This window comes from Ursus maritimus, unplaced genomic scaffold (assembly GCF_017311325.1).
Source record: "Ursus maritimus isolate PB19 unplaced genomic scaffold, ASM1731132v1 scaffold_3, whole genome shotgun sequence".
Taxonomy (NCBI): Eukaryota; Metazoa; Chordata; class Mammalia; order Carnivora; family Ursidae; genus Ursus; species Ursus maritimus.
This window is the reverse complement of record NW_024425563.1, coordinates 41573393-41589324: the sequence shown is the minus strand read 5'-3', so window position 1 is coordinate 41589324 and position 15932 is coordinate 41573393. Positions and strand designations below refer to the sequence as shown.

The following is a 15932-nucleotide window of genomic DNA, read 5'->3' as shown; positions in this document are numbered from 1 at the left end:
ACGCAGTGACCCACGTGCCAGAAAGAGAGGGGCGAGGGCTCCTGGTTTTCTGTTTATTATGATGCGACTAGTTCTCTGCTCAGGCTCCCCACCTCCTCCCATTCCTCGTACGCACATGCACACATGCACCCCATCACACACCCAGTCTCTCACATGCACGCTTACACGCTCATGCACACCCACATATGCGCATTCACTCGCACGCACTCACACGAGGACAGCAGGCTCTAACGCAAATGCCCGGCATACAAAGGGCTGGTTTCTGTCCCAGGTGTGCCACCGAGAGCTGTGCCACCTTGCAAAGTTATTTAACCTCTCTGGCCTTCACGAGGTTAAAATAAGAGGACAGCCTAAACGGTCTCGAAGCCCTCCTCTTTTCAGACTGTGAGCGAATACCTTTACTGGACCCAGACAGTGCTCATTTTCCTCCCTCTCGAAGCTGCTTCTCCCAGTGTGACGGAGGGAAAGTCATAGGGATTCCCAAGTGGGCACTAATCAGCCGTGTCCCTTCTCTAGGAAAACTGGTAGCGACGTGTAAGTCTGGGTGTCTTCATCTGAATTCAGTTCAGTTCTGCTGCGTTTGCCACACGTCATCAGCGGTGCAAAGGGCTGGGAACGCCAAATGAATCCATAGCACGGTTTCAAACTAGAGGAAGCCTACAGTCCCGCACGGGGTTTCAGCGCTGGCTGCACGAGAGCATGGCCTGGGGAAACTTTCAAAGGCACCCATACCCGGAGACCGCTGCCTGAGAGATTCTGGTTCACTCTGCTTGGAGTGAGGCCTGGCATCGTTACTTCAGGAAAGCTCTTCAGATGATTTTAATGTGCAACCCAGTTTGACAACCTCTCCTCCAGTGGGAGACACAGTTGTAGGCAGCTGACTCCCCCAGTGATTGACGGGAGTAACCCAGAGGTGTGCGCGGGCTGCTTGGAAATTTTCCACCCATGAAATACCTATCATTCAACTTGTGACTCATTCTGGCCTCCGTGCAGATCCTCCACACACACGCCCTCATGCCAGGGTAGTTTCTGCATCCCGGTTTTTCTAGAAGAACAATCCGAACGAGTAAACACAAGTGCGTGCATTTGATTCATCATGAATGGCTTTGCTTAAAAGTCAGAATATTTGTCTGAAAAAAAAAGGAAGGAGACGTCCTTCCTCTATCAGATATCAAATAAATACATTAAATACTGTAATTGTTGAAATAGGGTATCTCTATCAAAGAATTACACAAAGAGGGGAAGAGAACAGAACAGAAACTCTAAAGGAAACCTTAGGAATTTAGAGAATGATAGTGTTTCATATCGATAGAGTAGTAGAGATTGTTCGGTAATTAGTGTTGTTGAGACAGCTTATTTGGAAATAAATACAGCTATCGTCCTACCTCATATGCCACAAGGAAATAAACTTTTTATTAAATATTTAAATGAAAGAGAGAGAGAAAGGAAAGAAAATATAAGAATCATTGTTTATAATCAGGAAAAATGGGAGAAGTTCTGAATACCTGCAATGAGGGATTGACTATAATTCTATAGACACACAATGAAATACTCCAGCTGTAAAAAGTATTGTGTAGTATACTTATTGCAATAGAAAGATGTCTATTATGTATCAGATTAAGAAGGAGAAAGTTATAACACTTTTATAACTATATGAATATATAGTAAATATTAGAATATGCATGTGCATATACAGATAGATGATAGCTAGCTGATGGATGGATGGATAGATAGATATAGATATATCTCAAACTGATGAATCCCTAAACATTCACTTACATTCTCAGTGAATGCGTAATGTCCAAGATTCAGAACTTTTCCCATTTTTCCTGATTACTGAGATACCCTATTTCAACAATTACAATATTATATAATATATAATTATATATATAATATATATAATTATATATATAATTTTTAATTATATATATAAATATATATATAAATATATATATATAAATATATATAAATATATATATATAATTTTTTAATTAAAAAAACCCAAACCTTGGCTCTTTGGCATTGCTTCTCTTCCACCCCACTCCCTCCAGAGTTTTGCTTTCAGAGCACTATTGTGGTCCCAGCCCCTGAAGTGTTCTGATTTGAAGTCTTTAAAATCTAAAAGGTGGCCATTACTGGTCAAGGGCCTGATTTTACCTCAATAGGCTGAGGCCTTCCTGTACTTGCAGATTTAAATTAGGTTGGTTTAAACCCCTGTCCCGTGCTTCTTGCCAGTTCCAGGAGGCTGGCGTGTCCTGAGCTCCACCCCTCCAGCGAGCTGTCATATTCGCCCACCAGCCTCATAGTGCTCTTCTGTTCCCTCTGCTCCTGGCCCAGCAAGCATGAGATCCACATCAGTTTCCTTGAGTTTATCACTCCCAAGAGTAAATAGAGCAAATGTTGCCAGAGGTTTGAGGGGATGAAAGGTTTCCATGTCCTATAAGCTGCCTTCCACCCTTTTCCAGCAGGGCTTTCACCACTGTGGTTGGGCTCTGTCTCACTCCACAGTCCCCCATATCTTCCTGGTACTAGATTCTCCAGTCCCTAAACTACTGGCTTCCCCTGTCCTCCAGTCTCTGAAATAGTACAAAGCCACATAGAGAGCGGTTTTCCCACTGATATACATGCCATTTCCCTCCCCAACGGTGGAAATGGCTACAGTCAATTTTTATTCTTTAATACAAGTCTACATCTCCATTGCCCCTATTTTTTTAGTTGTCCATATTAACACCAGTGAGCTCCTTCTAGAATGAGGCACAGATAGTAGTGTCAAAAGCCCATATACTCTCTGTATCTGATTCATAAATGGAACTCGCCTGATTTTCTCTTTGTTATTCCAGCCAGGCAGCTATGGCGTTGGCTGGTAAATAGATCTCCAGTGGTGTTAGCATGCCAGGATTATTGCTCATCAACATGGGGACATCAGCAATGATTAGTGTGAACAGCAGCACACTGTGTAAATACAGGCTGCAAAATTCAAGCTTTCATTTGTTTATGAACCACTCTTCCTACCGGCAAATATGTCTATGTTCTCTCCCTCAAAGGTGGACAGAAAGGAAAGAAAAAGAACTATTTAATAGGGGTGCCTGGGTGGCACAGCGGTTAAGCGCCTGCCTTCGGCTCAGGGCGTGATCCCGGCGTTCTGGGATCGAGCCCACATCAGGCTCCTCTGCTGTGAGCCTGCTTCTTCCTCTCCCACTCCCCCTGCTTGTGTTCCCTCCCTCGCTGGCTATCTCTGTTAAATAAATAAATAAATAAAATCTTTAAAAAAAAAAAAAAAGAACTATTTAATAAATGATCTAACTACTTTTCCCACAAACAAGTGTGGAACACAAGAGGTAGAGGAGATGAGATTTTCAATCTTGTAGGTTATCTTTCATAAACAGGCATGCTCTTGATGCCTAGAGGGATCTACGTTTGTAAAATAGAGCACTTAACTGCATGGGGACAGGAGACGCGGGAGGTGCAGCCACAGAAGGCGCCAACCTATCTGCGTAGGCTTGCATCCAGCCGTCGTGGCTTGGGAGGCGTGATACGATCCACGCCACCGCCAAACTGCATGGTTCGAATCAAATGAGGCAGAATGAAGTGGAGGAAAAAGCTTTGGATTAGGAACTGGGTTAGAGTCCTCTTCATTTCTAGCTAAACGAATTTAAGATAAGCCCATTAACTGCTCTCGGCACCTTTCTTCACCGGTAAATGCAGGCAAAATGGCTTCTCTACAGATAACGACATTTAGCAAAAGACATAAAGAACTTCATGGAAAAAAAACTAGAAAGATCTAAATAAATGAAGCTTATAACAAGTTCATGGATAGTAAGATTCAATAGCTCGAAGATGTCAATTCTCCCCAACAATCTACAGATTCATGTAGTTCCTGTCAAAATTAAAATGGGACATTTTATTGAGCTTGACAAACCAATTTTAAAATATACGTGGAAATTTCAAGAGCCAAGAATAGCCAAGACACTCGTTAAGAACTGGAACAAAGTAGGGGAGGTTTACTGTATTCAATATTAAAATCTATCATAAAGTCAGAGTGATTAATAGAGTATGGTATTGGCACAATACAGTAGACAAATAGAAAATGAAACAACCTCAAAACAGAACCTACATGTATATGAAAACTTGATATATGTCAGAAGATCATAGGGAAAGAAAGAAAACCGGCTGTTTACCTCAATTTATAGGCAAAAACAAATTCCAGGTGAATTGGAGACTGAAATTTTGTTAACTTTAAGCAGAGTAAAGAGCAATTTTATTTAAGTAAAAAATGAATTTATTCATGAATAGCGGAGAAATTGCAATTCGGGACAAGCAAGATATGGCAAACGTTAGGCAAGTCCGAAGAGACAAAGGGAAGGTGAGCTTCTACTAGGTTGTAGGAGGAACCCCGGGGAGGGCTGTTCTGAACAAAAGGTCATTGGAGAACCAGAGTTCCAGGTGGCGGCGGTTCCTCACTGGCGGCAGGCGGTGGTTGGTGCTTTGACGCTCAGGCAGGGAAAGCTCTTCCTTACTTTTCTTAAAGGCAGGAGACTAATCTCTGTGTGAAAAGTGAGCTCCCTTGTCCAAATGATTGTTTCTTCCTTCAGTTGGTTAGGCAGGCTGCAGGGAGTGGTACGTGCGTGTGAGCGCCCCCTTCAGGCCTTTCTGACTGTTTTAAGCGAGATTTCCTTTATGTTCAGGATACGTAAAACTTTTGAAAGAAAATGTAGGGTGATACCTTTATGACACTGGGATAAGGAAGGACTTCTTAAACAAGATCCAAGATATGTTAAATCATAAAAGAAGTGATAGATAAATTTGACTCTGTTAATATTAAAAAGTCAAGTACAAAGTGGGAGAAGTTATTTGCAGCACATAGACCTGGGAAAGGATTAGTATCTAGAATATATGAAGAACTCCTAAAACTCAATTTAAAAAAAGAGTTTTTAAAAAAGATGAATAGAATAAAAAAGTCCAGCATAGGAAATATGATTAATAATTTGTGATAATGTTGTAGGGTGACAGATGGTGACCACAAAGCGTGGTGAACACTGAGTAATGGATAGAATTGTTGAATCAATATGTTGTTCACTTGAAACTACTGTAACATTGCATGCTGATTCTACTTCAATTATAAAAAATATATACAACAACAACAAAAGATAAATAGAAAAAAAATGAGCAATACACAGGCATTTCACAGAAGGGAAAAAAGGAATGGCCAAAGCTAAGATTCTCAACCTCATTGATCATCAGGAAAATGCACATTTAAACCTCAGTTAGATACAATTTTCTATCCACAGAATTAGTAAAAATGTTAACGTCTGATCTTTCAAAGTGTCGAAAAGGGTATAGAGCTCATGGTTTATTTGGCAATATCACTCCTCAAAAACTTGGTAGACTTCTGATCCATTTGTTTTCAGTCAGTTTCATGTGCCAGTAACCATGTCCAAAAAGTCTTTCTTTATAAAATTCTCAGTTCTGACTTGTTTCTTGGCTTCCTCATGCCATCCCTGTCTTTAAATTCATGGAAGCTAGGTTGAAGCCATCTGAAACAATGGTCCAGAGGCCACATCCTGAGTCTCATCTTCTCCTCAGGAATGATTCTGAATGGGTCTTTGCTGGTCGAAACTTCTCAATGTTATCACTTGATTGGGGGACTGGGGTCAGCTTCACTGGCATAAGACTTGTACACTTAGAAGGCGTACACATTTGTTTTAACGCTCTGCTCACAGTTTCAGTTTGCACCAGCTCACGAGAAGTATGTATCTGTTACTATTAGGGGCTAGAAGTCTGGGATCGCAAACTAAGACTTTCTTTAACTTCCTGTCATTTTTGTTCATAAACCAACCAGCTCTTGTCTGAGTTCATCTCTTTTACCTAATACCTTGCTAACCACAGCTGGTAGCAGTCAACACACACTATTCACATTCCGTTTACCAACTGTGATGGTTAATTTTATGTCTCAACTTGAATGGCCTAAGGGATGCCCAGATAGCTGGCAAATCACTATTTCTGGGTGTGTCTGGAAGGCAGTTCTAGAAGCATTTGAATCGGTAGACTAAGTAAAGATGTTCTCACCAATGTCATAGGCATCATCCAATCTGTTGAGGGCCTGGATAGAATAAAAAGACAAAGGAAGGGCAAATCTGTTTGAGCTGGGACATCCGTCTTCCCCTGCCCTTGGACATCAACACAACTCCTTGGGCCTTGGGCTAGGCCCAGAATTTACACCATTGACTGCCCAAGTCTCCAGCCATTGTGCTCAGCTTTACAACAACGTCTTCCCTGGTTCTCATGCTTTGGACTTGGACTTAATTATACCACCAGCTTTCCTGGTTCTCCAGTTTATAGACAGCAAATCGTGGGTCTTCCCAGCCTCCCTAATTTTGTGAGCCAATTCCTATAATACATTTCCTTTTATGTATATCTCCACGTATTTCCTATTGGTTCCATCTTCTGGAGAGCCCTGACTGCTAAACCAGCCTTGTCCCATGGGCTCCAGGCTCAGTAGGCACACAATTTGACTTTGCAGGCATCGTATATGATGGTTCTATCAAATGGATCTCTAGTGTCCCAGCTTCCAGTTATCAGTTTCCTTGCCACCTGCTGCCAGCCCACAGGCCAATGCTACATGTTTTAGATTTTTGTTACGATAGCATTGCATATGAGACACCAATTTCTGCTTCAGTTAAGGAAACACTAGCTGCTATACCAAAGAGTAGCTTGACACAGTAGAACTTTGTTTCTTCTTTAATTAAAGTCCAATGGTCAGTAAAGGTCAAGGGGAAGGGCCCTGCTCCACACAGTCATTCAGAAACTCAAGCAGATGAAGATTCTGCCTCACTTACCAGATGGCCGTAAGGTATCTCTCAGCATCAACATCTAACAGTTAGGGGTGGGTGGAAGAGAGAGAGGAGGATTACTCAGGTGGTTTATCTGCGCCAGGCCTGAGAATACTGTCCATAGACTCTTCCCATCTTCCCGTAGGTAGAGCGACACCCTGCTGAAAAGCATAAGGTTTGGGGGACAGCTCACCTGTCCCTGCCACAATTATTTTAGGTCTGCCAGGTTTCCTGGTTCCACCAGAGCTGAGGAGCTGAGGAACAGAAAAGGCTGCAAGGTAGGTGAGTTAGGCCATACTTCCTCGTAAGTAGCTATGACCTCTGGTTTGTTAGAGGGTCCAAAAAAAAAAAAAAAAAAAAAACCCAAGGGAAGGTAGTGGTCAAAATCCCACAGCTAAGCAGATGAGACCTAATGCACTGGAAATATATAACACTGAGGTTTTATTTGTAGATAAACAGGCCATCAATGATCGGAAATCAAAAATTAATTTCAAATTTTAAAAATTTTACAATTCGGGCATGACTGTTAAAAACGTTTACATTTTTAAAATCAACCTGAAATACACAGACTTCCCAACACGTAAAAACGTTTATTTTTAAACATCCGCAGGTAGATTTCCTGGTTACAAACAAATCACTTGCACTCATTATAAGCCCACAGATGGAATAGTCCCCTCCCACCAGGAATAAATTGTCTCATTTAAAAATCCCAAGACACCAATTGCTCCCCCTTCAGGCGCTCAGTTCACAAACACAATGAATTCCCAGCGGCTCTGCAAGGGGCGTGAAGCGTGGGGAGGGAAGGAGCAGGAACTGGCCCCTTGGAGACTACATGGCCAGTGTGGGCCCTCACTAGGATGCGTCTGTGAATTAAGATTGCCTAAGGCAGCGTGCTGCTTCCAGTCCGCAATCTAATGGCCCTGCCGCCTCAAGGCTTCCCCAGCTATTAGTGCGCAGGGATGGCTGGATTTAACTGCTCTTCGCTCCAGCTCCGCGCCAAGGCCTGGGTGGAAATAATCCTTTTATCTCCCAATAAAGGAGAATTACTGGCATTTTGCAGCTCAGTTCTCTTTGAAGAGCCATCCTTAGAAGCTGGAGGCTTTGCATTTCCTAGAGGGGTCAGATTAAAGATGCTTTTCACGGATCTCGGATCTCGTTGGGAGTTCAAAGGGCAGGTAGTTGATTGTATTGTCACCAAGTTGCCCTGTGGAAAGTACTGCAAGGTTCCATTTTAAAAAAGACTTCAGAGCACAAATGTCATTCTCAAGAACTTTTCTGAAACACCAACCAAGTCTTCTCAACTATATTGTTTCGGAGGCAGCTGTTACTCCAGCAAATGGGGATATTTTGAAAGGATATAATTTGGTCGGCTGTATTTCTTAGTTGCCTCCCATGGGTAAAATCCTTCCGGGAGAATTTTTGGATGTATGTAATTTCTATATACAGATAACAACAGTGTATAATAGACCATCTAAATGTAGTAATACCGTCTGTTCGCCTCCATAAAGGCACGTCATATTCATCCTGAAATACTATTAAAACTTTATTCATCCCAATTAATAAGGGAATTGACATTCTCAGCATAGGGCTTGGCATCTTGAATACATTATTTTATTTGTATATTCAAAACTCTGACTTTGGTGCGGGGCGCGCCTGGGTGGCTCAGTCGGCTAAGCGTCTGGCTCTTGGTCATGATCAGGTCATGATCTCAGGGTTGGGGGATCAATCGTGGGATTGTGGGATCCAGCCCTGCATGGGGCTCCACGCTCAGTGGAGAGTCTGCTTGAAAGATCCCCTCCTCTGCCCCTTTAAAAAAGCCTCTGAGTTTGGTGTCTTATGCCTCGTTTTTTAAATTGGGAAACTGAGGCTGGGAAGGGTTAATAGTTGCCTAAGGATACACAGCTGGTCATTGGTAGAGCTAGAAGGTATATTCAGGTCTGACCTGGGAGCTGTATCCTTCCCAGGAGACCCCCATGGAAATCAAGGTTTTTCAACCTTGGCATTATTGGTTTTGAGGACTAGATAATTCTGTTTTGCTGTCCTGTGCATCTAAGGATGTTTAGCAGCATGCCTGGCCTCTACACACGAGATGGCAAGAGCAGCCCCCCGCACACTGAGACAACAAAAATGTGTCCGGACATTGGCAAATGTAACCCTCGGGGGCAATACCGCCCCTAGCTTAGAACCGATGCTGTAAATGCTTCTGAAACATTGGCTTCCTTATGCCACTGACATCTTGCACGGAGTAATATGAAGCCCTAATAGTACCTGAGAGTGGCCTCACAAGGCATACAGTAAGAAATAAAAAACCAGTTCTAATTAGCATTTCAGCTTATTGCATATAAAAGCTTACTCCTATTATTCCTGGTAACCGTTTGTCCTCTCCAGTGGGTAAATGCTCACACTGTGAAAAGACTCAGAAGCTTCCATGGTTTACGGTCACCTCAGGAATTCAGCCCAGACTCCCTGGGAAGACATTCTAGGTCTTTCCACTTTGGCCTCAGTTCTCCCCCCTGAAAATCAACATTCTTTTAAGCTCCAGCCAAGTGAGGTGATGCCCCCGTGGTCCAAATACATCAGACGTTTTCTGGTTTCCGCGTCTTGGCTGAGGACACTCCATCTGCTTCACGAGTCTCTCCCAGTCTCGCTCCCACACCCCCCAGCTCCACCTCTGGATTCCCTGCATCCGTCCTGCGGCCTGCCCCACATAGCACTGGGGGACGGCTCTCTCCCTCACAGCTGGTTTTCCTCTCTCATCTCACCCAGCCTTGTCCTCACCCAGGGCAGTGTGTGATCTTTCCTGCTGGACTGAAACCTCCTCGAGAACAGGAACTCGATTTTAGCCTCCTCTGTTCAGTCCTTACCTCCTGGCAGATGTGCCCTGTTGGTCAGAGTGGGCTGGATTAGACTGGCGAGGGTCTAGAATGATAGTGCAAAGGTCAACTGCAGACCAGTTTCCATGGGATTTAAATAAATTTCAAACATGGAACCTGAACACTGTAGTGAGGACAGGCGAGCACAGCTGTTGGCCTCTAGTGTACAACCATCCTGCCCCATACGACAGGTGCCCCGGGTAGGCCTTTGACATGGGCCACCACTAGGACCCTGCTCATTGAGCCCCAATTGGTGGCATCCAGCTAGGGGTGCTTGGGACTGGCATCCTATCCGTGCTTTCCTCGCTGAGGGTGTGTTGGGGCAAGGTTGCAGGCATCCACAGGAAGGGCACCTTTTCCCAGTTTTCACAAAGGCGCCATATTGCCTGGCAGAAGCTCTGACAGTAAAAACTCCTCTGCGGTGGCAGGGACCCTGCGTCCAACATCTCCATTCCCAAATATACCATCTACACACTCCTTTTACTAAGAGCTATCACTTTGAATTCTGTCCACCCTAATCAACTTTTGTTTTACCACTACTTCTTAACTAGAGAGAGGTTTGTATTCATTGATTCAACAAATATTTATTAATCACTCACTAAGTTTAAGGATACAGCAATGAAGAAAACAAAGTCCCTGCCTCCATCAAGCTTCTATTCTAATAGATTCTTGTATTTACCCCTCGGGTGTTTGCCATCAAACCACAGCCCACATAGAATTAAATTATATATCCAGGCTCCTACTTGGGACAGGTTTTGTTTTGTTTTGTTTTGTTTTGTTTTTCATATCCCTGGCTTAAGCTTTTGTTGAGAGTGGATTTTCTGAGTTAGAAGAACGAGTAAGTCTGGGGTAACCATTCTAAGAAAGTGGCTTTGCCCTAAGTTGCCGAAGTGACTAGATGGGTAGCTTAGCATTGCCCCCTGGCTAATTCCAGGTCACAAGGCTAATTCCAGCTTCAGCTGATTCAGGGCATTCAGCCAAGACTCTGGAGAGAGTCTGGATGTCCCAATCATTTGCATTTTATATTAAGCTGCAACCTGAGCAGTTTCTAGCAACCAGCCCAAAGCCATCTCTATTCTGAAAATATCCAAGGAGGTCCTCCCAGGACCAAGGAGGTGAGCAGGATCTAAGTGGTCCCATGATGGCTATGGATCTAACCTGTAATGTTCCTACTGGCAAAAACACTACTTCGTTTCACCATTCCCCCCTTTTGTATCTCCAGATGGAAAGCTGTGCACCAGCTACCACCGAGGGCTCATCTCAAAGGCAAAAATCAAAGCCATCAAGTATAGCATTGTCATCATTCTGGGTAAGGAAAGTCCTTCCTCGTGTTGCAGAACTGTACGAACATTCCAAAGCAAGCTTGTCCCAGGAGCTGGTGGTGGAGAGCCCACACAAGAAAGGAATTTGCCAGAACTCTACCTTTGTCTGACTGGAGAGAAATGTGTGGAATTTACCAGTCCATCTATGTCTCCTTCAACGGCAGACAGTGGTTCCTGATCCCTCCCTTTATGACTATAGTTGCCCACCAAGACCAGGGGGTGGATAATTTGGAGAAAGTCAATTAAGTCATAACTAGCCGAATGATGCTCACAATTACCCAGTTGACCCAGTTGCATTCTCCGAGACACAATCTCTCCTAGGACTGGAGTGTATGAGCAAAGAAAGACAGAAGTGGCATTCCATTTCTTCTGGATATTTAATTGCAGGGTCACTACAAGTCCCTCCCTAATGGCCACTTTACCTTCTTCCCTTTCTCTCTACTCCTAAGACCCATTAATATCACTTCATCTTAGGAAAAACGGTATTTCTAGAGCACATAACATGCATCAGACTGGTGTGTATTCTTTGCTATTCTCAAACCTTCAAAGCTTCCTCCCCCTTACTCCCTCTTAGCTAATGACCTTGCTCCATGTTTCCCTAAGAAAATACAGTATCAGAATAGAACTCCCTCATCCTCTCATCCTCCTCCCTTCACTCCATCGACCTATCTGCCTTTCTACAATGTGCTCTGTCTTTTCTCCTATTCCTTTGGATAAACTGGCATTGCTTCTTTCAAAGCCCAGAATGATTGTTGGAGCCCCAAATCCCATTCCTTGCTGCCTCCTCAGGAATTTCGTGCTCTCATTATCTCCCTTCCCTAACAGGTCTCGCCTTAACCTGATCGTACGCACGTAAAGGGTGTGCAGGAGGCCCCTCGGTGAACTCCTCAGAACACACCTGCTTCACCACTCTCTCTTCTAGCACAACTCCTCCACGTTTTACTCCCCATTCTCTGGAGGCTGTTTCTATCCTCTTTCTCTCCTGTCTCTCCTGAATCCACCCTCATCAAGGTTATCACAACCTCTAAAAGGCCAGTGTCAATTCTCAATCTTCATCTTATAAGCAATGTGTTATCAGTTTCTCTTTCTTAGAACACTTCCTTTGCTTAGAAATTATGTTTATGATTTCTACTTGAGATCTTGATTTGTATTTCAAATAAGCTTATCATAGTCAACATGTCAAACCAAAAGTCTTGGCATGTTCTCCTCCCCCCTGCAAAGTAAGTCTTCCCCCAGTTGTCTCCATTTCGGTAAATGACACCATCTTTCACCCAGTGTCTGTATTAAAAACCTAAGGGTCATCTATCTGTCATTATTCTATTTCTCTGACATCCCACATAACTAGTGCATCAGCAAGGCCTGAAGGCTTTACCTGCAAATTGTTCTCACACCCAACCAGTCCTCACTATCTATACAACTCCTGTCTTAGTCAAAGCTTCCGCCAATTTCTGCCTAGAACACTATAACTGGTCTTCTCTTTATTCCTTTTCTGCAAAATAGCCAATGTGATCTTTAAGACTGTAAATCAGGTATCATTACCATCCCTCAAACCCACCTCTGGCTTCCCATCACATTGGAATAAAACCCTGCAGTTCTACCATGTGTGATCTATCCCTCAGCCAGGTCTCCAGCCTCGCTCCCAGCGCTCTCCTCCTTGCTCATTCTCTCCCAGTTGCATTGATCTTCTTGCTATTTCTTCAAAATGTCCACTTGTTTGCACCTGGGGGACCTCGCGCTCTTTCCGCCACCTGAAATACTCTTCCTCCCGATGGCCTGGCTCCCTCCTCACATCATTTTGTTTCCCAGCAGTGCTCCCTCCTCAGCCAGGCCTCCTTTGCAAGTCTTAAGTAGCCCTCCTCTAGTCTTTACCCAGATGTATTTTTAGTCCTATTCCCACTTCTCCCTGAATATTATATCTATTGATCTGCTTATTGTCTGTCCCCCCTACTGGCTTAAATCCATGGGAGCAATGACTTTTGCTTTTGTGTTCCTTATATATTGTCACCAAAGCCTGAAATAGGATCCCACATACACTAGATGCTTCATTAATACTTGCTGGGAAAAAATGAATTAGGATATGCAAGAGGGAAAGGGATTTGTGCTATTTTCTTTTTATGTAGCTCAAATACTCCCCTCCCTACCCCTCCTGCAGCTCCTGGGAGCCCTGAGAAAGCAGGCCTCTCACATTAACTGCATGTCCAATCACCAAAACAGTCAATCTCACCTTTCCGAGACGCCATTGCAAATTGCCAAACAGACCAGGCGCAGTGGGACTCGGCCAGCAGAACAGGCACCAAACAGCAGTGCAGGCAGAGCTGGGGCTAAAGCTTATACAACCACGGGGCTCACAGCCCTTCCCCAGCAGCTGACGCAGCAGCGCAGAGATTCTCTTGCCTTCCCAGACGGTCAGAAACAGATATACACATCCCCTGGATGGTGAGTCGGGAAAGAAATGTTATACGTGTGTTCCAGAGCCAACATAATTATTTGTAATCAGGAATCAGATGCTCAGGCCCTGGGGGTCCTTTAGTCGGAGAGCAGAGAGGCCCGCAAGAGGGTCAGCTGGTGTTAACAGCCCAGTCAGACCAAACCAGCCCTTCCTATAACAGATATGTTGTAAAGCCCCTTTACCATCCTGAAATGAAATGTATAATTAATACTCTCTACCTAACATGTCTTAAAAGATCAATATGTAATAACTTAAAGAGGACTAGAGAGAAAATAATGTATAATAAAACAGAGCAGATTTCACTATGTAAATACGTGGCCACAGCGACACTGGAAGGATAATGAAGCAGGCCGCTAGAGGTAGTAACAGCTACAAAGGAAAATCAATACAGGTGTGTTTTCATGGAGACATGAAAATAAAGCAGCATTGCTGTCAGGACTTGATTTTGTGAGCAGGTAAATAAATCCTGCTAAAGTTCCAAATTAAAGAAAGTAATCTTTCCTCCCTTTGCAAAGGAATTGCATTTCTGGAAAATTCACTATTAAAAAAAATATTTGTGTTCACATATAGAATAGAGTTAGGTTTCCAGACTGGGGTAATTATAAACAGAGTTCTCTGCTACATAAATGCTCACCTGGGCATTCAAAGGATATATGGGACACAGGTGGGACGGCCGGCCCCACACAGCAGGCCTGGTATCCCTGGGCAAACCAGATCCCCCACCAGCCCTGCACAGGCACATATGAACATGCACATTTTTTTCAAAATGCCCCTGAAAGGCAATTTTGTCCCTTGCTGCCCCAGAACCACCATTCTAGGCCAATGTGAGGCTTAACTAACCTCCAGCAGCCAGAATGCTCAGTGGTCTTTGTGTTTCCACTGTTCCTCTTTAATCCATTGCCAAGGCCTGGGGAATAAACACGCGCCAGTCAAATAGTTACAGGGGAGAGTTGGCCCCGCAAGCAGGTGGCGAAGGAAACCTGACTTCTCTACGGAAAAGTACTATGGGTAAGAAAGGGGGACAGGGGGGTGGAGAGGATGTAGCAAGAAAGTGGAAGAGGACATGTCCCTGTGTAGTCAACCCCAAGGCTGTTTACCTTGGTACATGTGGACATAAGTCCGGTTCTCCGGAGAAAGAGGAAATAGACATATATGTAAAGAGAATTATTACTATTATAAGGAATTGGCTCACATGATTAAGGAGCTGAGAAGTCCCAGGGTCTGCAGACCCAGGAGAGCCGATGGTGTAGTTCCAGGCCGAGTCTGAGTGTGAAAGAAGGTGGGAGAAGAATGATGTCCCAGCTAGAAGGTAGTCAAGCTGACAGCATGAATCCTCTCTCACTCAGCTTTTTGTTCCATTCAAGCCTTCCAGGGATTGCATGGGGCCCACCCACATCGAAGAGGACAGTCCGCTCTACCTTGTCTACCAGTTCAAATGTTCAGCTCATCCAGAAACACTCAGCAATAATGTTTCACCAAATATCTAGGCACCCCCTGACCTAGTCAAGGTGACCCATAAAATTACCACCCCAGTCACCATCCATTTCCTCTAGGATTTGGAGACAAACAGAATCAGGGGCACACACATACCGATTGACTTGGAGAGGGATAGAGGGCAGTTATTTTCTGGAGTGGCTGACTTAGAAACTGAAAAGAAAGATAAGAACATTGTGATGAAACCAGACTGTGCTTTGAAAACATTAGGCACCACCTTTTCCCCCTGCCATACCCTAAAACCAGGAGTCACTATTGGTCAATACGCTTCCTGTTCTTTTGCTGTTGCTGTTTGTTTGCTTGTTTGTTTGTTTGTTTCATAGCGTCTCCAAAGAGTTTTGTTGGTTTTCCTTCCACACTATGTGGGATGAGAGGCTGAGGCCATGCCAAGCATTTCCCAAACTTTCCATAAAGGCTCACAACAGGGGTCAAATCAAATCCTCCCTTTACAAATTCACTCAACTCTAGCAACGTATCTGTGCGATGTGTACGCGTGCGTGTGTATATGTGCGTGTGTGTGCGTAAACATGACATTAACGTTGACACGCAACTGTTCTAAATATTTCCAAGAGATCTCAGGTGCTAAGGAACCTCCTATTTGCAGCTCCACTTGGGGCCGCCCCTGAAAGCCCCCTCAGCTGTGGTCTACTACGGGGCTAATGACTCTCTTCTCCCCAGCCTTCATCTGCTGTTGGAGTCCATACTTCTTCTTCGACATATTGGACAATTTCAGTCTTCTTCCAGACACCGAGGAACGCTTTTATGCCTCTGTGATCATTCAGAACCTGCCAGCCTTGAACAGTGCCATCAACCCTCTCATCTACTGTGTCTTCAGCAGCTCCGTCTGCTTTCCCTGCAGGTAAGGGGCACTCCTGCCCGGGCCAGGGCAAATCGCCACTGTACGTGGACTGCAACATGTGTCTTTTCTTTCAGTGCTCCCTGGCAGCTTATAGATGAGATGCTT

General features: G+C 44.2%; 1 protein-coding gene across 2 annotated transcripts in view; it reads left to right on the top strand.

The window, feature by feature from the left end:
• NPSR1 (neuropeptide S receptor 1) overlaps window positions 1-15932 on the top strand; it is a 138394-nt gene that overhangs the window by 121616 nt on the left and 846 nt on the right. For both annotated transcript variants that reach the window (XM_008686484.1, XM_008686483.1), the window contains 2 exons: window positions 10926-11012; window positions 15647-15827. In XM_008686484.1, coding sequence (XP_008684706.1) covers window positions 10926-11012; window positions 15647-15827 — 268 coding nt within the window. The remainder of the gene's footprint in view (window positions 1-10925; window positions 11013-15646; window positions 15828-15932) is intronic.